This window comes from Staurois parvus, unplaced genomic scaffold (genome assembly GCF_062004578.1).
Source record: "Staurois parvus isolate SC_StPar_1 unplaced genomic scaffold, SC_StPar_1.0 ptg000576l, whole genome shotgun sequence".
NCBI classification, from domain to species: Eukaryota; Metazoa; Chordata; class Amphibia; order Anura; family Ranidae; genus Staurois; species Staurois parvus.
The window spans coordinates 2,525,746-2,551,189 of NW_028318372.1; the positions used below are offsets into that span (position 1 = coordinate 2,525,746).

Consider the following 25,444-nt stretch of genomic DNA (forward strand, 5'->3'; position numbering starts at 1 on the left):
ACCCTGAGGTCATCACAGAGGACAAGGGGGCACTCTTTACGTCTGGAGGAAAAGCAATTTAATCTCCGAACACGGAAAGGTTTCTTCACAGTAAGAGCTGTGAAAATGTGGAATAGATTTCCTCAAGAGTTGGTTCTGGCCAGCTCAGTGGATTGCTTTAAAAAAGTCCTGGATTCTTTCTTAGATACACGGAAAATAACTGGATATAACATTTATAGGTAAAGTTGATCCAGGGAATATCCGATTGCCTCTCGGGGGATCAGGAAGGAATTTTTTTCCCAGCAGGAGCAAATTGGATCATGCTTTGCTGGGTTTTTGCCTTCCTCTGGATCTACTGTGGGTATAGGATTTTTTTTTTATGGTTGAACTGGATGGACTTTTGTTTTTTTTCAACCAGACTAATTATGTAACTATGTAATTGACATTTGACTTTTTTAGAAGGGTGAAAATACAGTATGCCCCAAAGTATAATAAGGTGGAGTAATAGACCTCACCACCATCTTCATCCTAAAATGGTTAGTCCCTCTTTGCCTTCCCCCACAGAGGATCCCACAGTGCCCAGGTGTATGTGTAGGTGCATAGTGTAGGTGGTGTGGGTGCACAATGTGGGCGCTGTGGGTGCACAGTGTGGGTGAGCAGCATCTACCCACTCTTCCTCTCACCAGCTCCTTCAGTACTACCTCTGCACCAGTACCAGACCAGGTCCCAATTTCCTCCCCAAGGAGGAATTGTTCCACCTCCTCCTTCCCTTCTCTCCACTCCCCTCTACTGAATGAGCAGCCCTGGCTAGTTCACATGCAAAGCACAGCACTACCGGTTTCCCTCCTCTCCCCTCCCGCTGGCAGAAGCTGCAGGCATACAGGGGGATCTTCAGGATGGAGATCGAGGAAGGAGCCGGTAAATATGTCCTCAGTCCATTTATGTTTCTCAAAAGTGATACTTCATGGATCTATTTAGACCCATGATATCTCACCAAAGACTCCCCAAAAGGGGTTGTGAAAAAAAATTTAAAACATATTACATTAAAATTAATTAAAACTTAAAAAAAAAAAATTAAATTGTAATAAAAAATAAAAAAAATGTAAAATAATTTGACTAAAATTTCTAATAAGACTAAAAGGTCACACCCAATATGTAACATAACTTAGCCTCACCCACCGTTTGCCCCTACAAGCTCCCTGCATTACTTTGCCCAGGGGCCCACGATGCTGTTAAGGTGGCACTGACCCCCAACCACCCTAAGCTAATCCTATAAACCTACTTAGACGAAAAACACACAGCTTTCATCAATTATTATTCCTAAAGCTTGCCTTTGTTTTTTACCACCAGGAACACTTTTTCTAGTACAAGACATACCACAAACAAGCTATAGAAAAATGGCAACCACCCCAACCTACACCTGGTGGTTGATTGATCTTCCTTCTCTATTTCTGGAGGTTTCTTAAAGAGGCAGGCATGAACAATCACTGGCTTATGAATATTCACAGTGCCTTGAAAAAGTATTCATACCCCTTGAAATTTTCCACATTTTGTCATGTTACAACCAAAAATGTAAATGTATTTTATTGGGATTTTATGTGATAGACCAACACAAAGTGGCACATAATTGTGAAGTGGAAGGAAAATGATAAATGGTTTTCAACATTTTTTACAAATAAAGATATGAAAAGTGTTGCGTGCATTTGTATCAGACCCCTTTACTCTGATACCCCTAACTAAAATCTAGTGGAACCAATTGCCTTTAGAAATCACCTAATTAGTAAATAGAGTCCACCTGTGTGTAATTTAATCTCAGTATAAATACAGCTGTTCTGTCAAGCCCTCAGAGTTTTGTTAGAGAACATTAGTGAACAAACAGCATCATGAAGGCCAAGGAACACAACAGACAGGTCAGGGACAAAGTTGTGAAGACGTTTAAAGCAAGGTTAGGTTATAAAAAAATATCCCAAGCTTTGAACATCTCACAGAGCACTGTTCAATCCATCATCTGAAAATGGAAAGATTATGGCACAACTGCATAACCTACCGAGACATTGCCGTCCACCTAAACTGACAACCTAGGCAAGGACAGCATTAATCAGAGAAGCATCCAAGAGGCCCATGGGAACTCTGGAGGAGCTGCAGAGATCCACAGCTCAGGTGGGAGAATCTGTCCACAGGACAACTATTAGTCATGCACTCCACAAATCTGGCCTTTATGGAAGAGTGGCAAGAAGAAAGCCATTGTTGAAAGAAATCCATAAGAAGTCCTGTTTTCAGTTTGCGAGAAGCCATGTGGGGGACACAGCAAACATGTGGAAGAAGGGGCTATGGTCAGATGAGACCAAAATTAAATTTTGTGTCCTAAAAGCAAAACGCTGTGTGTGGTGGAAAATTAACACTGCACATCACCCTGAACACATCATCCTCACCTCGAAACGTGGTGGAAGCATCATGGTATGGAGATGCTTTTCTTCTGCAGGTACAGGGAAGCTGGTCAGAGTTGATGGGAAGATGGATGGAGCCAAATACAGGGCCATATTAGAAGAAAACCTGTTAGAGTCTGCAAAAGACTTGAGACTGGGATGGAGGTTCACCTTCCAGCAGGACAACGACCCTAAACATACAGCCAGAGATACTATGGAATGGTTTAGATCAAAGCATATTCGTGCATTAGAATGGCCTAGTCAAAGTCCAGACCTAAATCCAAATGAAAATCTGTGGCAAGACTTAAAAATTGCTGTTCACAGACGCTCTCCATCCAATCTGACAGAGCTTGAGCTATTTTGCAAAGCAGAATGGGCAAAAATGTCCCTCTCTAGATGTGCAAAACTGGTAGAGACATCCCCAAAAAGACTTGCAGCTGGAATTGCAGCAAAAGGGGGTCCCACAAAGTATTGACTCGGGGGGGGGGTGAATACAAACGCACGCCACACTTTTCAGATATTTATTTGTGAAATTTTTTGAAAACCATTTATCATTTTCGTTCCACATCACAATTATGTGCCACCTTGACATGTGCTTGACTGGGGGCCTTTAGGAACCTAGATTTAAAGACATTTGCTGGAGATCACTACCATAGGGAGCTGGGGTGGAGAAGAGTGTCCCATGAAAGCTGGTTGTAGACAGCTGTCCTTGGACATTGTGAGTAGGACCTTTTTTCCTAGGACTCCAGGTGTGCCTGTGCTTTGGGGGTTACATGTCAAAAGTTACTGCAAGGACTGTGACTGCTTTTACAGAGTCTCAGATGGACTAGCCATCCCCTCTACCTCCAACAATTTTTAAGGCTGATGCTATTCTGTTCAGTTCTCTTCATCATGCAAATGATTAACAAGGCAGCAGTGGTGAGCTCACGATTAACTGTTCACATGTTTCCACCTGGAGTGGCCTCTCTGTGCTCATTTGTATTAGTTTCCCTTTATTTTGCATCCTAAGCAAAACTAGCTACTTGCACCCCCCCCCCCCCATAAATGTTTAAAAAATTATATTTTTTTAATATATATTTTTACTCTTTTGTTTTTTTACATAACTTTTATTGCTATCACATAGGGGAACAATATCCCCCTGTGTAATAGCATATGCACTATATTGTCCAAAATATTGTGCCCCGCCTCCAGATCATTGGATTCAGGTGTTTCAATCACCTCCATGCTCACAGGTGTATAAAATCAAGCATTTAGGCATGCAGACTGCTTCTACAAACATTTGTGAAAGAATGGGTTGTTCTCAGGAGCTCAGTGAATTCAAGCGTGGTCCCGTGATAGGTTGCCACCTGTGCAATAAGTCCATCTGTGACATTTCCTGGCTACTACATATTCCACGGTCAACTGTTAGTGAACTTACAACAAAGTGGAAGCAACTGGGAACAACAGCAACTCGAAGTGCCACGAAGTGGTAGGCCACGTAAAATGATAGAGCAGGGTCAGCGCATGCTGAAGCTCACAGTGCGCAGAAGTCACCAACTGTCTGCAGAATCAGTAGCTAAAGACCTCCAAACTTGGTGTGGCCTTCAGATTAGCACAACAACAGTGCATAGAGAGCTTCATGGAATGGGTTTCCATGGCCGAGCAGCTGGCTTCAAGCCTTACATCACCAAGTGCAATGCAAAGTGTCGGATGCAGTGGCATAAAGCACGCCACCAGTGGACTCTAGAGCAGAGGAGACGTATTCTCTGGATTGGTGAATCACTCTTCTTTGTCTAGCAATCCGATGGACGTGTCTGGGTTTGGTAGTTGCTATGAGAACGGTACTTGCCTGACTGCATTGTGCCAAGTGTAAAGTTTGGTGGAGGGGGGATTATGGCGTGGGGTTGTTTTTCAGGGGTTGGGCTTGACCCCTTAGTTCCAGTGAAGGGAACTCTTAAGGCGTCAGCATACCAAGACATTTTGGACAATTTCATGCTCCCAACTTTGTGGGAACAATTTGGGGATGGTCCCTTCCTGTTCCAACATAACTGCACACCAGTGCACAAAGCAAGGTCCATAAAGACATAGATGAGCCAGTTTGGGGTGGAGGAACTTGACTGGCCTGCACAGAGTCCTGACCTCAACCCAATAGAACACCTTTGTGATGAATTAGAGCAGAGACTGTGAGCCAGGCCTTCTCATCCGACATCAATGCCTGACCTCACAAATGTGCTTCTGGAAGAATGGTCAAACCTTTCCATAGACACCCTCCTAAACCTTGTGGACAGCCTTCCCAGAAGAGTTGAAGCTCTTATAGTTGCAAAGGGCGGGGCCAACTCAATACTGAACCCTATGGACTAAGACTGGGATGCCATTAAGGTTCATGCGTGTGTAAAGCATGTGGCTGGGGATTTGGATTTTACTGTATCCCCCTTTCCTGGTGCCCTAGGGCAGCTGCTTAAACTGCCTTGTGCTGGTGCCAGCCCTGTGTGACAGGCAAACCTGGGCTGTCATTAGTACACAGCGGCGATCAGTGGATGGTGTCATGTGGGGGAAGTGATGAGGAGCTCAGATGATCCCAGCCAGGGATGGCACAGGGATCTGGCAGTGATGAAGGGGGTGATGATGTTATCTCTTCTCCCCGACAGGTCCACGATCAGTATGATAGAGAAGTGTCTACTCACCGCTCACTGATCTCTCTCTATCTCCCAATGGTTGATGAGGTGTTGGGGATTTCCTGGGTTGATCCAGGCTGTCTCTGTCCACAATGCCGCTTGTAGTGCTCCTCCAGTGGCTGCACACAGCCCAGCATTGGCTTTGCAGCACCCAGGGAGAGAGGCGGGCAGCAAGCTGACATTGGTGCCGCTCAGATCCCAAGAACAGAGGAGGAAAGGAGTCAGTGTATGATCATGGTTGCAGAGCGGGGAGGAGACAAAGACAAGCCAGACTATGACATTTCCACTCTGCACTACACTCCGCCACCACAGGTGGGCACAGGAGCCACACTCCTCACTGGGGACCACAGACACTGCAGAGAGGATAGCCTGAAACCAGCAACCGTGGCTGCGCCCTAGGCAGGCAGTACTCCCTAGGCGGCTGACTAGTTTGCCAAGCCGTAGTGCCGGCCCTGCACTGCCTGAATCTCTCTCACCTGTTCAACTACTGAAATAAGTCTACAAAAAGTCATCCCCTGGAAAACCTGTGATTTTCAGTGTGCTTTGGAACTGGTACCTGGGCCTGCTGTCTCTGAACAGCTAAGGGAGACCTGGGTTATTTCCAGCGGCCCCTTCGGGGGTGAGCGCTACACTAGCCTTTGAAGTAAGATGCATATGGAAGGGCTGCCATTTTTGTATAGCATGCTCACTGGAATTAATGTAGGAACACCTTAGACACCTTCAGCTGCCATTGTACTCTTGCTGAGCTTCTAATGTGTCCCCCTTTAAGGGGGAATGAGCTGCCTCAAGGCATATCTGTCTTTAAAGTGTTACTAAACCCACAAGAGTAAATCAGTCAGTATATGCAGTAAAGCATGCTTGTTATACTCACTGTGGAATCTGAGGGGTTAATCCTCCGCATTGTGTAAAAAGGCTGTTTGATCCTGACTTCTCTGATCCTCCCCTTTTTCCATTGTCTCCGACTAATCTCCTGATAACACAGAGTCTTTGGAGTCACTCTACACATGCTCAGTTTATTGTGTATGTGCTAAAGAGTTTTTTGGGTTTTTTTGCATCAGCACAGGGCCACTCAGCACTGTCCAGACAGAGGGTCAGGGGTTTTGCAGCCTCATACAGCAGTCATAGGAATAAGAAAACTCCTCCTACAAGCTTTAACCAGTGCTCTCCTGGATACTGCTAGTCACAAGACTGCTATGTACTGCTGATGAGAAAAGGTATCTAGCAGTTTTTATTTACTAAAATAATATCTTTTCCATGTTGTGTGTACTGTGGGAGAGCAGATATAGCAAATACAGGGTCCGGGGAGACCAGATATAGTGAATGCAGGGTCCGAGGAGACCAGATATAGTGAATGCAGGGTCCGGGGAGACCAGATATAGTGAATGCAGGGTCCGGGGAGACCAGATATAGTGAATGCAGGGTCCGGGGAGACCGGATATACTAAATGCAGGGTCCGAGGAGACCAGATATAATGAATGCAGGGTCCAGGAAGACCAGATATAGTGAATGCAGGGTCCGGGGAGACCAGATATAGTGAATGCAGGGTCCGGGAAGACCAGATATAGTGAATGCAGGATTCAGGGAGACCAGATATAGTGAATGCAGGGTCCGGGAAGACCAGATATAGTGAATGCAGGGTCCGAGGAGACCAGATATAGTGAATGCAGGATTCAGGGAGACCAGATATAGTGAATGCAGGGTCCGGGAAGACCAGATATAGTGAATGCAGGGTCCGGGAAGACCAGATATAGTGAATGCAGGATCTGGGGAGACCAGATATAGTGAATGCAGGGTCCGGCGAGACCAGATATAGTGAATGCAGGGTCCGGGGAGACCAGATATAGTGAACGCAGGGTCCGGGGAACCAAATATAGTGAATGCAGGGTCCGAGGTGACCAGATATAGTGAATGCAGGGTCCGGGGAGACCAGCTATAGTGAATGCAGGGTCCGGCGAGACCAGATATAGTGAATGCAGGGTCCGGGGAGACCAGATATAGTGAATGCAGGGTCCGGGGAGAGCGGATATAGTGAATGCAGGGTCCGGGGAGACCAGATATAGTGAATGCAGGGTCCTGGGAGACCAGATATACTGAATGCAGGGTCCGATGAGACCAGATATAGTGAATGCAGGGTCCGGGGAGACCAGATATAGTGAATGCAGGGTCCGGGGAGACCAGATATACTGAATGCAGGGTCCGGGGAGAGCGAATATAGAGAATGCAGGGTCTGAGGAGAGCGAATATAGTGAATGCAGGTTCCTGGGTTTAGTAACACTTTAATTTATCCATTGCTATACAGTATATACTTCAATATGGAAACAGTCAAAAAAGTTAGTGCTGCACTTTACAGAGGAGCCTTGATGTGGCAGTATGGCTTCCACATATAGTTGCAAATGTGTGCGACTAAAAGCTCTGTTTTTAATGCAAATTTTTAGAAATTGTCATTTTGCATTTTTTTTTTCAGACTAGCTGGTAAATACGCTGGGAAAACCTTTGGCTGTTTGCTCAGGACATAGACATACAGCCTTTGACATTTTGCCAACAAAATACGTCACAACCCAGCACAGCTGATCCACACCCACCTTTTCCATTTCCTTGTACATGACAAGGATTTCACACAGCTGTCCTAATGCTGGCAAGAACAATGGTGAAGATCAAATAACATTTAAACAGGAAAAAAAGCTTTTAATCAACAAAAACGTAAGTTTTATTATTTTTTTTACTCAACTCTTTCTTTTATAATGCATTCATAAATAACATTTCTTGTTTGTTTTTGAACATGATTTTGTAGAAGTTGCACAACTGGACACTTTTTCTGCATTTCCAGGGCATACATGTGTATACAGTGGTGTTTTTAGGTTTTTTGCTGCCCTAGGCAACAAAAAAATCAGATGCTCCCCACCTCTTCCCGACAGATAGAGAGCCTGACACCAACCAACAACCCCCCCCCCCCTTCGCCCCCTGCGGAGAGAACCTGACAGTGATCAACAACACCTCTGCTCCATTGTTCCATCCGCCCACCCAAGAGAGCCTTCCACTAACAACCCCCCACGGTGAGAGAGAGAAAGACACTTGCCTTCACAGCTCTGGACATCCGGGGGAATGACAGTTGGGCTCTGCATACACCATCAAACAGCCCGCAGCCTCTCTCAGATCCCACCTAGTCCCCATGATGCATATGTCCCTTCTTCCAGGGAGCAGTGCTGCCCCCCTAAAAAATACCGCCCTAGGCAAATGCCTTGTTTTCCTTGTGGTAAATACACCCTGTGTGTATATGATAAACCCATAAAGCAGTATATATACTGCAAGCTATTTAAAAAAAATTTGAATATGCAATATATTGGAAACACGGCTCTACAATAGTGTACCTGTGCTGAAGAAAGAGGGAAGAGAAAGAAAACTGATGCCTGCACAGTGGTTCTCCCCTTTGGCAAGGACCATGAGAAAAGAGCTGGCTGGGAGGAACCCGGGGGTCCCCTCTTCTCCAGCATGAGTTGTTTGTAGGCTGATTTGATGTGTCAATACAATGAAGCAGATTTTATTTCCACTCTAGTAGCTCACAGTCATACTTACAATAAAAGTCCACTCTGAAGACAAGAATAACTTTGTTTTAGTTTGGATAGAGTTGGTAAGAGCTTGTCAGGTCAGGTTTGTATTGCTGTGTTAATATGAAAATGTGCTGTGCTATACCAAAGAAAAAAATACAACATATAGTATACAACATAAATAAATAAAGATTCCAATCAAGTCCCATAATCGTGACAACAGGTGATACTGAATGTCCCAAACAACCAAAGAAGGGAAATTCCCCCGCCAGACTCGATCACCGTCACCACAGAGGCACACACCAGAAACAATTGACTCTCTAACTCCCAGAGTGTTTATTTGGATGGGCAGTCATGTTTTCTTCCTATGCAGTACTAGCAAAGGTGGCTGGAGACTAGGTTCACACCTACGCATTTTCTGCAGAGTTTTTCAGAAATGCAGTACAGTCCATTTAACGTGATTTCCTATGGGACAGGTTCATATCTATGCATTTTCAACTGATGCGTTTTTTGGAAAGGGTCAGGGACTTTTATGAATGCAAAAAAATTGCGTTTCTGGTTCTATTGACTTCAATGAAAATGCTGCAGAAAAGCATGTATTGCTTTCTTGGTGCTTTTTGCATTTTAAGTCTGCATAGCAACAAGAAAAATGTAAAATAATGAAAAAAAAAAAGCAAAACGTGACAAAAAGACGTCAACGGAAGTGCAAAAAAAGCAAAATGCAACAAAAAACACAATACAGAAACAGCCCAAACGCAACCTGCGTAGGTGTGAACCAGGGGCGGACTGACAACTCATGGGGCCCCCGGGCAATAGGGGATCATGGGACCCACACCCAAAAAACCCTATAAAAAGGTACCAGGGGCATCTCATGGGGCCCCCTACTGACCCCGGGCCCTCGGGTAGTGCCCGAGTGCTCAAATGGTCAGTCCGCCCCTGGTGTGAACCTAGACTAAAGGGATATCTCCCATAATGAATCCTTCTGGGTGGATGAAAGAATTTAATGAGAATTTGAGACATATATATATATATATATATAGAAGTGCCTTCTGACTTCTCTTTAGGGAGGCAATTGTTTCTAGAAAGCCTTCTGGTGTGCCTCTTTGGTGGCGGTGATCCAGTCTGGAGGGGGATTCACAGCATCTTTCCTTCTTTGGGTGTTCGGAATATTCAATATCATCTATTGTCATGATTTTGGAACTTGATTGAACTATTTATTTATGGTGTGAAGTTTTTATCAATGTATTTTTCTTTGGTATAGTGCAGCACATTTTATTCTAAACAGTAAAATCAGTCTGTATATGCAGTAAAGCATGCTTGGTATACTCACTGTGGAACCTATGGAGTTAATCCTCTGCATTGTGTAAAAACACTGTTTGATCCTGACTTCTCTGATCCTCCCCTTCTTCCAGTGTCCCCCTCTTATCTCCTGATAAGGCATATCATGTGGAGTCAATCTGCACATGCACAGTTTGGTGTGTATTGCTAGAGAGGTTTTTTTTTTCTTGGGAGGGTGCATGTGATCAGCACAGGACCAATCAGCGCTGTCCAGACAGAGGTCAGGGGTCCTGCATCCTTCTAGAGCAAAATTAAAACTCTTCCTACAAGCTTTAACCTGTGCTCTGGTGGACACTGATAGAAGTCACAAGACTGCTATATACTGCTGATGAGAAAAGGTATTTAGCAGTTTATATTTACCAACATAATTATTTCCATGTTGTATGTACTGTGGGAGACCAGATATAGTAAATGCAGGGTCCTGTGAGACCAGATAAAGTGAATGCAGGGTCCGCGGAGAACAGATATAGTGAATGCAGGGTCCCGGGAGACCAGATATAGTGAATGCAGGGTCCGGGGAGACCAGATATAGTGAATGTCGGGTCCGAAGAGACCAGTTAAGTTGGTGTCACTCTGCATGGGACAGGAGCCGGCATTACAGAGGAGGCATCCACTTATGCGACTCTTGCTTCCTACTACAGCTCCAACTTTGCAAGAAGTCCCTCTGCATTGCACTCTGTTTGATGCTCTGGGATGGTGGGTCAGCAAGCCCTGACCGTGATCTACCAGTCACCTGGCCGAGATCTACTGGTTGCTGACCGCTAATTTAGATCTTATAAACCATTTGAAGTATTAAGTTCTGTTAGTTAATTTTTTTTTGCAATAGACACATGGAACAGAAAAGAGGTTTCTGCACTGCAGAGTTTTAGTAGACATCACTATCCACACTGATAGGTGTACCTCCCTAAAGTGCATTCAATTATCTTGGTTAGAGGTGAATCATAAACACATTACCCACCTGTATTCTAAGCTATGTACGCTATATTTCCAAAAGTATTGAGCCGCCTGCCTTTACACGCACATGAACTTTAATGGCATCCTAGTCTTAGTCCATAGGGTTCAATATTGAGTTAGCTCACTTTTTGCAGCTATAAGATCTTCAACTCTTCTGGGAAGGCTGTCCACAAGGTTTAGGAGGGTGTCTATGGGAAGGTTTGACCATTCTTCCAGAAGCACATTTGTGAGGTCAGGCACTGATGTCAGACGAGAAGGCCTGGCTCACAGTCTCCACTCTAATTCATCCCAAAGGTGTTCTATCGGGTATAGGTCAGGACTCTGTGCAGGCCAGTCAAGTTTCTCCACCCCAAACTGGCTCATCCATGTCTTTATGGACCTTGCTTTGTGCACTGGTGCGCAGTCATGTTGTAACAGGAAAGGGCCATCCCCAAACTGTTCCCACAAAGCTGGGAGCATGAAATTGTCCAAAATGTCTGGGTATGCTGACGCCTTAAGAGTTCCCTTAACTGGAACTAAGGGGCCAAGCCAGACCCCTGAAAAACAACTCCACGCCATAATCCCCCCTCCCCCAAACTTTACACTTGGCACAATCCAGTCAGGCAAGTACTGTTCTGGCAACCGACAAACCCCGTCATATCCATCGGATTGCCAGACAGAGAAGTGTGATTGGTCACTCCAGAGAACACGTCTCCGCTGCTCTAGAGTCCAGTGGTGGCGTGCTTTACACCACTGCATCCAATGCTTTGCATTGCACTTGGTGATGTAAGGCTTGGATGCAGCTGCTCAGCCATGGAAACCCATTCCATGAAGCTCTCTACGCACTGTTGTTGTGCTCATCTGAGTCTAAGTCTTTAGATATTGACTGTCAGACAGTTGGAAACTTCTGTGCGCTGTGCGCTTCAGCATGCACTGACACTGCTCTGTCATTTCACGTGGCCTACCACTTCCTTGCTGAGTTGCTCTTGTACCCCTTTTTTTATAAACCCACTAACAGCTGATATTTAGTAGCCAGGAAATTTCACAGATGGACTTATTGCACAGGTGGCAACCTATCACGGTACCACGCTTGGAGTCACTGAGCTCCTGAGAGCGACCCATTCTTTCACAAATGTTTGTAGAAGCAGTCTGCATGCCTAGGTGCTTGATTGTATACACCTGTGGCCATGGAGGTGATTGGAACTCCAGAATCCAATGGTTTGGAGGGGGGGCCCAATACGTTTGGCAATATAGTGTATTTCTAGCTCACCTGCTTGCACATACAAGCTATAGTGAATCAATATAAGAAGGTAAAATAATTAAATTTATTATTGCATTTTAGGGCAGTAAGAAAATATAGCTACAATAAAAAAGAATAAAATATACAGAATATACATATTATACGGTATATCTACATATGTACACATTCAGTAGAACCTTGCTCTCACTTTTTTTCTTTTATCTTTGAGGTTAGTTCTTGAAATTACCTTCACCTGCTGATCTGGCTGATTTGCCAGGACCAGAGAAGTATGGGGAACTAGGTGTACTGCAGATAAAAAGAAGAGACTCAAAGATAAAAACTCTTCTAATACGCACAAATGAATTTCAATCAATAAAACAACTGATAAAAGTAAAAGCCAAGCACATTTCATCATAAAAAATGTTTTTTTAAGGGCTACAGCTGCCCTTTCTACTTACTCTTAAGATTACCTCACAGCATTCATTGTTTCATAGCTAGTTTATTAAAGGCACATATGCTAAAAACCGTCCATGGCATAATAAAAATACATATGCCAAAAACAACATAATAGCAAACATCATCAAAGTAAAAACATGCCTCTTATAAAATAATTAATATACAGCTCCATATTTTGACTCTTGGGTGTCATAGTATCTAACAAAAAAACATTTTGTTTCATCCCTGGGAACCTCCATTTCTTGTCTTGCCGATGGAATGATACCCAGTGACCCAGAAGACCTTGAAAATCTTGAAAAGGTAGAAAGACACTGTGGGGAATGGGGGGCAGCCCTGGATTAAAAGTGAGCATTTAAGAAATAGCTATTTTTAAATTGGCATGGGTACTATTAAAAAGTAACCCCAAATGACTTTAATAATTAGTCTAATTAGTTGCTGAGACTTACCATACTGACCAGTGATCTTCTTGGACAGTGAATTGAGTTCGGGCATAAACATTAATCAATATTTTATTGTATAGCTTAACGAGATTAATGAGATTCTAAAGACTTTTTTTTTCAAGAAAAAATAACAAACATGTTAAACGTACCTGCTGTGTGCAGGGGTTTTGCACAAAGCAGCCCAGATCCTCCTCTTCTCGGGTCCCTGACAGGCTCTCCTGGCCCCTCCTTCCTGTTGGGTGCCCCCACAGCAAGCAGCTTGCTATGAGGGCACCTGCTGCTCCGTGTATCCATTCACACACTGAGCTGTGGCAAGGCCCCACCTCCTCTCTCTTCTCATTGGCTCACTGGCTGTGATTGACAGCAGTGGGAGCCAATGAGAAGAGGGAGTCCCGGGATAGCCGAGACTCCAGTGCACATCGCTGGATCTAGAGGGGGCTTAGGAGAGTATTGGGGGGGCTGGGGGGGTTGCTGCACACAGAAGGTTTTTTTACCTTCATGCATAGAATGCATGAAAGTAAAAAACCTTGAGCCTTTACAACCACTTTAAGTATGGCTGCCTGCAATTTGTATAATTCAGGTGTGATCATTACATTAGACAAGCCTCATTTTTGACATGTTCAAAAACTAATATGTAAAAATAGTTTTTCTAAATAAAAATCTTTCTTCTTTTTCTACCTTCAAGGATTCAAGGAAAAATGGACAAGCCATTTGATTTGCCTTCAGATATCACTGACTGGACTAAAGAACATGTGAGGTATTGGGTTACAGAATGTCTAAAGATTGGTCAAGATGAAGGAGATATTTTGTACAGAGAGAATGTGACTGGAAGAGCACTAAACCTGTTTTCAAAAGAAGACTTTTCGAACATTAAGATTACTTATGGTTCAGCTAAGTTAATAATGCACCAATGGACCCAGATCACCAAGGAAAAGAAACAAGGACCGGCAAATCTTGATACAAAATGTATAGACGTAAAGAAAGATCCAACATTGAAATTGTCAAAGAAAAAAAACGAAAAGCAAAAAAGAGCAGATGAAGCAACTGTGAATGACGGTGAAGATCAACCAAGAGAAATGTTGAAAGCTACTGAAGTGACACTGAAGTGTCCAGAGATTGATCACAGTTGTCGAAAAGTGACATGTACACCCTTCCCATTTGATAGCATTCATGACAGCAAACGGTACACTCAACACCATTTTCTAATGCCAGAAGCTGGCACCTCTAATTATATTGACCCAGTGCATGAGTACAAGGAATTCACCAAAACAGAAACAGCGACAGATGAGGATAAAAAGATGAAGTTTTGCAATGAAGTTTTCAGGTTTTCAGCTGCATGCATGAATGTCCGCACCAATGGAACCATCCATTTCGGAGTACGGGACAAACCTCATGGGGAAATCATTGGTGTTCATATTGACAGAGAACTTTATGGCAACTATTTTTATCAAATGATAAACAAATATTTTGAGGAAAAACACATTTCTATAGCCAAGCAGTGCATTCGTCCACCTCGTTTTGTTGATGTACTACATCAAGAAAATACACAATCTGATCTAGTTATTATAGAAATAGATATAGTTCCTGAGCACACCTATTGTAGTTCAGAAATATTTCATACTTACCAATACAGTTGCACTGACCAGAAGTGGATGAGAAATAAGGATTTATGTTGCTTTGTAAGAGATGGAGAGAGCTCTAAAGACATTTTAGCAAATGTAAAACAAAAGGATGCAGACTTTAAAATGTTTTACTCCAAGATGATAGAGAGGGACGAGGCCAGGAAGAAAGCAGAAGACAACCAAAAAAGAAAACAAAACCTGAAGGTGGACCAGGGCAAGAAACTTGTAAGTTTAATAACAGGGAATCGGGACACACTAGACAATTCTTATTTTAAGTGGTACATTTTGGTAGCAAATAAATGTCATGAAAGTCATACAAAACATCTGGAGTTTCTACATGAAATTCCATGGTTTGCTGTTCTGGACTTTGATCCTGATTCTTGCACACATGGTTTGTGCAAAGTTTACAGAGAAAAAAGGGGAGCAAATTTGCATTCTCCACGTCAATATCAAAATATGGATAGTGTCACAGTTGAAAAGCTTGAAGAGCACAAACTCTGCCAACAAACCAGTTGGATCTTCTGTAACGGGAGATTAGATCTCAACAGTCAAGAATATAAACCCTTAAATAACAAATTGTGGCATAAAGAAAAAGCAGCAGAAGTTAGACGTATGGTTTCTTTTCTATGCAGAAAAGATCTGATGCAACCTGGGAAATTTCTAGTTGTGTTTTTATTGCTTTCCACTGTTGAAGACCAAGTGGATCCCATGAATGAAGTTTTCAGCACTTTTTACCAGGAACTCAGTGGTATGACTGACATCTTGTGTATTTGCGAAAGTGAACAAATCTTTCACAGATGGAGAGATCTACAATCTAAAATAATAAATGAGGAAGAAATGGAAGAAAGATGTATTTACACCTTGGACATTGAGAGTGTAAATGGAACTCTCCTGAAACTGAAATCCAATACTCAGTCATCTAGCCGATTTCTGCCATCTCATGGTGGATCATCAATTATTCTACAGAGGAAAGATGAAGATCTTATGACTTTTTTAGAAATCCTTTGCATTAATGAATGCCATGATACAGAAATAGAGAAAAATGAGTCTAAATTTAAAGAGTTCATAAAGGTTCAAGAAGAGAATTTCTATAAAGGAGGCAAAGCCACTTGCTGGAATTTTTACTTCTCATCAGAAAACTACACTGGACCCTTTATTAAAAGAGATAACTATGAAAAGTTAAAACATTTGATAGAATCCTCAAACAGTGAGAAAAGCAATGTAAAAACAATTACTCTCTATCATCATCCTGGCTGTGGAGGAACTACCACAGCAATGCATGTACTTTGGGAACTGAGACACACATTCCGATGTGCAACTTTAAAAAGAAAGACAGATAACTTTACAGATATTGCAAAAGAAGTCATCATGTTAGCAACTCTTGGATCATCTAACACTGCAGAACATTATCCAGTTCTGCTTCTAGTAGATGATGTTGAAGAAGAAAATGTATTAAATTTGCAGTACTGCATTAAGGAAACCATTGCAGAAAGATCCATAAGATATGAGAAACCAGTGGTGATTATTTTACAGTGTATGCGATCACAGAATCCAGAAGAAAGCTCCAAGACTTACTGCACAAAAAGTGTTGCTCTGATTCATAAACTTTCTGAACAAGAGAAGAGAGCCTTTGAGAGGAAATTAAAGGAAATTGAAAAACGTCATGAGAAGCCTGAAGACTTTTATTCCTTTATGATTATGAAAAGAGATTTTGATGTTAAATACATAGAAAATGTGGTAAGGAACGTATTAAAAGGTTTAAACAGTGCAAGCAAAGAAGGTCAGCTGATCTCAATCCTAGCCCTCCTAAACAAATATGTGAATGACTCCACAATCTCTGTTTCTATGTGTGAGGAGTTCCTTGGAATAACAGCAAGACAGACCTTCTGGAACCCTGAAAGCATAGAGGAAAAATTGGGTGGATTATTTGCCCTTCTACTTCGAACGGAAGTAGAAGAATATGGAGGCTACCAAGGACTACGCATAATGCACACACTTATAGCAAAACAATGCATAGAGGAATTAAAGAACACATATGACCTGCAGCAGAGTAGCATCATGTTAAACATGTTAAAAACAAATTTATTCTATGACACTAAAATTGGAAGAGATATACTTGCAAAGAATATGCAAAGCTTGCTGATAACAAGACAACGAAAAGAACACGGAGATGAAACAGACACATTATTTTCTCCTTTAATTGAAGAAATACAGAAAGATGAGGGTCACAAAAGCGTTGAAATTGTTCTTAAAGAAGGAATCCAACAATTCAACCAGAATCCATACATATTGCAAGCACTGGCAAGATATTTTTATATAACGGAGAAAGACATTGACACAGCCTTCAAATGGGCAAAGAAAGCAAAACAAATGTCACCAACAAATTCTTACATTTTGAATACACTGGGTCAGATATACAAGACTCAGTTAAAAATGATGACAAAGCAAAGCAAAAAGTGCTTAAGTGCACCAGATTTGAGAATACTTCTGGAAATAGCAGAAAATGCATCAAAAGCCTTTAAAGAATGCCAAGAACAAACAGAAAAGACAGAATGCGAAAGAGATGAGCATGCACCAGCAAAACAAAAAGGTTATCGTGGCTACAACACTGTAGGGTTAGTGGGACAAATAGAAGTTTGTCTTTGCACAGTAGATATACTTCTGATGTTACCAATGTTCAACACAAAAGATGACATATCAAGAATGCATTTGATTCAGTACCTATCTAGCAAATCGGGCATATTAGTTGACAATGCCAGTAAAAGCCATGAGGAAATCTGTGGTGTGTTACAAGACTTTAGACCCTTTTTAACTAAGTTAAAATCATGCTTAAGGGAAACTTTTGACTTTTTTGATGACTACTTTACATTTTTTAAACATAAGAGCATCACAAAGGAAACCTCTGAATTCAAAGTACGAAAAAACATTGCCGATTACTACAAAACATACAGGAAATTATTCTGTAAAGTTGAACCATTAGAAGATGGCACTGCTATCCAAAAAAAGAGTATACCATTGCTTGTACAGGATTACAGATTATGTTTGGAGTCTTACAAGGCTGATAGGTTTTCTGGAATTTTACAGTATCTTAATAGTCATAAAAAAGATGTGGGTAAAATGGAGGCAATTGTAAATGCATACAGATACCTATTGGAGAAAAGCCCAGACACTCGTAGTCACATAGACAAACAAAACTTCATATTGGCAAATATTGTACTTCATTGCATTTCTCCAAAATCGGACAAAATTGCACCAATTGAAAAACTGAAAGAGTATCTCAGAGAGGTTCTGCAGACCATCAGGTTTGACCACAAGTCTTCAGATCCTTACTTTTTAGCCTCATTACTTTTCTGGCCTCAAGACAAGTACCAGCTGGATTCTGATTCTAAACACATTGCCAAGTGTATCAACTCGATGAGAAAATCTTCTAGAGGTCAGTATCGACACATGCACAACGACAAGTACCCAATTGCCTATTTCTACTTGGCCAATAACAAGGGCTTGAAAAGACTTGTTCACAAAGGAAGGATTGACCAAAGTTTTTCTGCTGTGCCACCATCACATTTAAATTCCCTCTGGCAAGGAGGAGAAATATGGAAAGAATCTGAAACAAATGACTTGCTTTCCCGCATTCAAGGTAGAGTTGAGGATGGCTCTATCTTTGTAGAGTATGGTAGAGATGAAGAAAGAGTTGCAATCCCAATAAGAGCTGCTCACCTTGGAGAACTCAGAAGTGGTAGGAGTATTGAATTAGTGTCTTTCTATCTGGGATTTTCAATATGTGGTCCAATAGCCTATGGCATTGAAAGGATCTCAAAATAGGCATAAATGAAATTGGGAGTTTTCCCTTTAAACAATGTTTGGCAAAAATGTGGACATTTTGCTGAATATTTGCCATTTCTCTGGGAAGGAGAAATTATACTGGCTTTTGATGGTTTAAGGATATCTATGTGTTTTAAATGGAGAATTAGGAAAGCTTCTTTCAGTTATTCTGGCTGGTCAGAGTGACCCTAATGATAACCTTGATCCTAGACCTAACCCTAAATTATGGTATTGTCATGTCAGCATTGTCATAATGATCACATGACTTTGTATTTAAGCAAACCCATTTCACACAACACCATCCTCCCACAGTTAGGCGTACTACATGCTCCAAGCTTTGAAAGGCAACTTTTTGTAAGCTAATTTCTCCAAGCAGAGGCTAATTAGTGGCAAAGTTTGATGACATTTCAGAAATTAAATCATCTTTTTTTTGGGACAAAATCAATCTGTGATGTTCCTCCATTCATCTCCATCTATGACCAGCTAAAGATGACATATTACAAGGAGGCTTTGAAGGTGGTTAATTAATGAGACATACATCAATTTAATATATATTAAAGTCATAGTAACTATGCTTAGTAGCTGCTGAGGAGCCCCACCACTAAAAAGCACCCAGTCTTTCATTGATATGGTTTTATAGAGCTTCTAAGCACCTTACTCTCTAGTCTCTAAGATCCTAGAGTAGGCTGATTCATTTTGATTGGGGTTTTCCTTGATGCACCCCTCATTTTTAATGTCATGCTATTTCAGTTCCCCACATTGCCGTGGAGGTTCTTTTTACCCAACTCATGGTATATCTTTGCTGTAGTTAACCAAATGTAACTGGATTTGTGCTTTAATGCTGAAGAATGGCTTCATCATTTCAAGTCACAGCCAGGTGAGCTATTTTAAACTGAGGAAGCCATTTGGATGAGTTGTGAAATGATGTGAGCATTACAAAATAAATTTAGCTGGATTTTAGTCACTACTACTACCAGTTTTCCCACACAACGTTTACATACTGTATGTCCATATATTATATGTGCAGGAAAAACATAAATCATACAATTATTACCTCCTAAATTAATTCAGTACTAAGTACCTTATAAACTGTGAACTCCTGAACCACTGTCCTGCACATATCTGACACTTCCAGAAAATATGGTAACATATTTTTAACTTCATGCAAAACTTTGGTCACGTAGATTTGACATTAAGATGATTTGAACATTGGGGTACAATGTCACAAAAATATAAACACCATACCTTAAAGTGACCCTTTGTGCCAGAATTGTGGGCTTATGTACAAGGCTGTGCCTTTGAATAATAAGGACCTTCAAACAGCTTTAATTTTCTAAATTCATCGTCTATATCCACCTGTAAATAGCAATCAAGCAACTAAAGTTATAATTCTACCATTTTTTTTACTGTGCAAATTGCAATAATTAAAATGTATGCAAAACCTAAACTTTCTATTTAGTTTTTGGTATAGTAGGAAAGGGTAAAAGCTTCTGTTTATTTTTGCTGTCTGTCATGTTGGGGAAATTTTTATTCATGCAACAGGAAGTGATAAAAAATCATTCCAAAATTAGGGGAATTTCCTATTTAGACTGTTGTTACTGGACAGATGTCCCCATTGGAAGATTTTGGATTCCTTATGACTTTTTGTCTTGGTGCTAAAGGTGATCAGGACAGAGAGGTGACAGCATCTAGAAGGCATAGCTGTACAAATCTGTCAAAACTTCTAAACCTCCCAAATTCTCTTTAAAACAAAAAGTACATACATTCATATGTAAATCGGAATGAATGGGCTGTTTCACTGTGAATGGATATTTTCAAAATTAATTGTAAATTATTTTAATTAATATTAATTCAAAATAAATACTTTTATATCAACTTATCAGCTAGTTTTATGGATTTTGTTTAAATGAAAAAGTATACATATATATATAAATATATATTTATATTGTGGGGTTAGCTCAGGTGGGGGATCACCTTCCCTGGGAAAAAGGTAGACTGCACAGCAGGTTTTCTTCGAATTCTGACTGGTTGTCAGTTTTATTCAAAAAGGTCTGCACAATATCAAAACAAAATAAAACAGAAAATTAAACCCTTGTCATCCAGGCACTAACTAAACACAGAACTTCCTATCTCACTGGTGAAGGGCTTCTCCCTGTCACCAACAAAACAAAACCATAGGCAAACCTTTTTCCTTGTTTGTATAACACAGCTCTCTCAGGAATGGCTCTCTGAGTCCGAGGCCAGGAGCAGCTCCTTGCTCCAGCCCCGCATTATTTATACCACCTGTTGGTGGTCATCAGTGGAGCACAAAAACCGATCCGTAACCACCTCGGCCAATGGGGCCCCGAAAACCCGGAGTGAACTCCACCTTAAACTTCAAAGTATGATCGCATGCGAGGTGACACATAGGGGTTTATTTACTAAAGCTGGAGAGTCCAAAATCAGACTCCCTTCTGCATAGAAACCAATCAGCTTCTAACCTCAGCTTGTTCAATGAAGCTTTGGCAATGAAACCTGGAAGCTGATTGGTTTCTATGCAGAAGTGAGTCTGATTTTGAACTCTCCAGCTTTAGTAAATAAACCCCATAGCATCCATCGATCACCTCGCTGTTCATACTGTCACTATATATATATATATATATATATATATATATATATATATATAGTGGGAACTCGCTTCAAATGGTAGAGCTTTCTTAAAGCACACAGCAATTCGCTTTCTTTTTTAAGGCCTTTTATTTAAAGAAAAAGTTCCATAAAGCTTCCCATGCAGGGGTATCCACCATCACACAAATATTCAGCCTCCTGGCTTGTACACACAATATTCCTCTGGCCTTCCACTTCAGGTCTACGTCCATCTCCTGCAGACTCTTTCTAAATGGCTTTTTCGCACACAGCTGGCCACTAGCACACAGCTAGTCTGGCTTCCACCTCTCCTAGGTGAAGCCCTCCTGACTCCAAGGCAGAGACCTCCTGTCTGCCGGGGTGGAGCCCAGAATCATGGTTTGGGCCTCTACAAAAAGGCCTGCACACACCTGTGCAATCATCGCGCTGGCTGCTCTCAAAACCTGGACCCAGGATTGGAAATTTCATCCCTCCCAAATCTCTTAGAAATCTCCAGGCCACAGGTCCCAAAACAGGCTTTACAAACCAAAGAGGAAACTGATAAACCAGTTTCCTCTGCATTACGAGAACTGCCTGGAGCCCCTCAACCTGTATAGTCGAGAATCCTGGGTCACCACCGTGATTTCCACCGTGGCAGGATACCGCACTGCCACAATATATATATATATACAGTCAGGTCCATAAATATTGGGAGATCAACACAATTCTAACATTTTTGGCTCTATACACCACCACAATGGATTTGAAATGAAACGAACAAAATGTGCTTTAACTGCAGACTGTCAGCTTTAATTTGAGGGTATTTACATCCAAATCAGGTGAACGGTGTAGGAATTACAACAGTTTGCATATGTGCCTCCCACTTGTTAAGGGACCAAAAGTAATGGGACAATTGGCTTCTCAGCTGTTCCATGGCCAGGTGTGTGTTATTCCCTCATTATCCCAATTACAATGAGCAGATAAAAGGTCCAGAGTTCATTTCAAGTGTGCTATTTGCATTTGGAATCTGTTGCTGTCAACTCTCAGGATGAGATCCAAAGAGCTGTCACTATCATTGAAGCAAGCCATCATTAGGCTGAAAAAACAAAACAAACCCATCAGAGAGATAACAAAAACATTAGGCGTGGCCAAAACAACTGTTTGGAACATTCTTAAAAAGAAGGAACGCACCGGTGAGCTCAGCAACACCAAAAAACCAGGAAGACCACGGAAAACAACTGTGGTGGATGACCGAAGAATTATTTCCCTGGTGAAGAAAACACCCTTCACAACAGTTGGCCAGATCAAGAACACTCTCCAGGAGGTAGGTGTATGTGTGTCAAAGTCAACAATCAAGAGAAGACTTCACCAGAGTGAATACAGAGGGTTCACCAAAAGGTGTAAACCATTGGTGAGCCTCAAAAACAGGAAGGCCAGATTAGAGTTTGCCAAATGACATCTAAAAAAGCCGTCACAGTTCTGGAACAACATCCTATGGACAGATGAGACCAAGATCAACTTGTACCAGATTGATGGGAAGAGAAGAGTATGGAGAAGGAAAGGAACTGCTCATGATCCTAAGCATACCACCTCATCAGTGAAGCATGGTGGTGGTAGTGTCATGGCGTGGGCATGTATGGCTGCCAATGGAACTGGATCTCTTGTATTTATTGATGATGTGACTGCTAACAAAAGCAGCAGGATGAATTCTGAAGTGTTTCGGGCAATATTATCTGCTCATATTCAGCCAAATGCTTCAGAACTCATTGGATGCCGCTTCACAGTGCAGATGGACAATGACCCAAAGCATACTGCAAAAGCAACCAAAGAGTTTTTTAAGGGAAAGAAGTGGAATGTTATGCAATGACCAAGTCAATCACCTGACCTGAATCCGATTGAGCATGCATTTGACTTGCTGAAGACAAAACTGAAGGGAAAATGCCCCAAGAACAAGCAGGAACTGAAGACAGTTGCAGTAGAGGCCTGGCAGAGCATCTCTAGGGATGAAACCCAGCGTCTGGTGAGGTCTATGCGTTCCAGACTTCAGGCTGTAATTGACTGCAAAGGATTTGCAACCAAGTATTAAAAAGTGAAAGTTTGATTTATGATTATTATTCTGTCCCATTACTTTTGGTCCCTTAACAAGTGGGAGGCACATATGCAAACTGTTGTAATTCCTACATCGTTTACTTGACTTGGATGTAAATACCCTCAAATTAAAGCTGACAGTCTGCAGTTAAAGCACATCTTGTTTGTTTCATTTCAAATCCATTGTGGTGGTGTACAGAGCCAAAAATGTTAGAATTGTGTCGATGTCCCAATATTTATGGACCTGACTGTATATATATATATATATATATATATATATATATATATATATATATATATAAACATCATAGTTTGTTTTGTATGGGGATGCGTAGCCACAAACCAGTCAGGGTGCCCATGAGAGAGCAGACAGAAGTCACACTAGGAGCTATTGGATCAAGGTAAGTGTACACCGTAGAGGGATATGCTGACATTTATTTTTTTACCATAATTCTTTTATTTTGAAAAATTATAAAAGATACAAAGAAATAAGGCACAAAAAAACATTGCATAAATAACAATAAGAGCAGTGTAATAATCCAGCTAATAAAGGAGTGCTACCAACACTGTGGAAGGCAATAGAGTCACAAGCCCAGGAACAGATAAAATCAAAATTCACTTTAATGTTTGGTTAAAAAGCACTACATGTAGGAGTGCCCAGATTGATACATCACCAAGTCAGTGGAGAGGAGAAACACATATTCCCAGAAGCTGGAGGATGACACATGATTCTGGACCCAACAGTAGGTTGCTCAGCCCAGGGGCCTCATGACAGCGGGAGGAGTGTGTGGATGGCATTTGCCGGGATCACTGAGATGGCGCAGCCGCCAGAAGTCACGTGTCCTGGAACTGGATGTGATGTCATACACCTGGCGAAGGACTGCCTAAACAACAGCTGGTGAGGACAAACTTGAAGTCTAGGAGAGCAGTCAAACAAAGTCAAACCAAAGGAGAGAAGTAGGTTATCATGATAACATATTTTGGGGACTTGCTCTTTCCTCAGATCATGTCATGATCAGGGACATTGAATGGTGACAGTATGTAAAAAAAAAAGTAATTTTTTTCACAAAGTTTTTTAACACACTGTGACCAGATCAGTACAGTGTTACCATACTAGACTTTTTTTACACATTACGATTGCTTACTTCTTTCAGTGCTTACTGTATTTCAGTGCTTACTATTGTTAGCTGTGATTGGCCACAGCTACAGCTAATCACATGGTACAGATGCATTGTTATTGGTTCTGTCTGTACCATGTGATCACTGTGACCAATCACAGAGATCAACATGGGGAGGGTACCTTGCCAGAAGGACCTCCCTGGCAAAGCATCCTGTCCCAATATTGATGAGGAAAAGAGACTCTACCCCATAATCCTGCCGGTGGTTGTGGGGGTCTGCGGGAGCGAATCCTATCAGAATCTGCAAGCCCAGTTTAACCACTTGCCTACCGGGCACTTATACCCCTTCCTGCCCAGGCCAATTTTCAGCTTTCAGTGCTGTCACACTTTGAATGGCAATTGCGTGGTCATGCAACACTGTACCCATATTAAATTTTTATCATTTGTTTTCACACAAATAGAGCTTTCTTTTGGAGGTAATTAATCGCTGCTGGGTGTTTTATTTTATGCGCTATAAAAAAAATACAAAAAAATAAAGGTTTTCTTTGTTTCCATTATAAAATTTTGCAAACAGGTAATTTTTCTCCTTCACTGATGTGCATTGATGAGGCAGCACTGATAGGTAGCACTGATGGCCACTGATGAGGTGGCATGGATAGGCGGCACTGATGGGCACTGATAGGCGGCACTGGTGATGCAGCACTGATATGCAGCAATGATGGGCACTGATAGGCGGCACTGATGGACAGCACTGATGGGCAGCACTGATGGGTGGCACTGCTGGGCACAGGTGGGTGGCACGGCTAGGTACTGCTGGGCACAGATTGGTGGCACTGCTGGGAACAGGTGGGTTGCACTGCTAGGCACTGCTGGGCACAGGTAGGTTTCACTGCTGGGCACAGGTGGGTGGCACTGCTGGGCACTGATAACCAGTGCCGATCTGTTCTCTGACAATTGCCGGTTATCGGCAGTACTTTCCTAATGCTGTGACAGTGTGAGCAAAGTGCAGCTGATAACTGGCAACTGTATTTACCCAGTGATCTGCTGTGTCATTGGACACAGCTGATCATGCGCTAAAAGGCCACTGTGATTGTCCGTTTACCACACCACGTGATCAGCTGTGTCCGTAGGACACAGCAATCATGGAGATCGCCGGATGCGCACTGCTGGGGGCACGTG

General features: G+C 42.0%; 1 protein-coding gene across 1 annotated transcript; it reads left to right on the top strand.

The window, feature by feature from the left end:
- Positions 1 to 7,648: 7,648 nt before the first annotated feature.
- Positions 7,649 to 20,334, top strand: LOC149450273 (sterile alpha motif domain-containing protein 9-like). The gene is made up of 2 exons (XM_089692118.1): positions 7,649 to 7,759; positions 13,697 to 20,334. The coding sequence occupies exon 2, from the start codon at positions 13,710 to 13,712 to the stop codon at positions 18,453 to 18,455; it is 4,746 nt and encodes a 1,581-aa protein (XP_089548244.1). The 5' UTR covers positions 7,649 to 7,759; positions 13,697 to 13,709; the 3' UTR covers positions 18,456 to 20,334.
- The last annotated feature ends 5,110 nt before the right edge of the window (positions 20,335 to 25,444 follow it).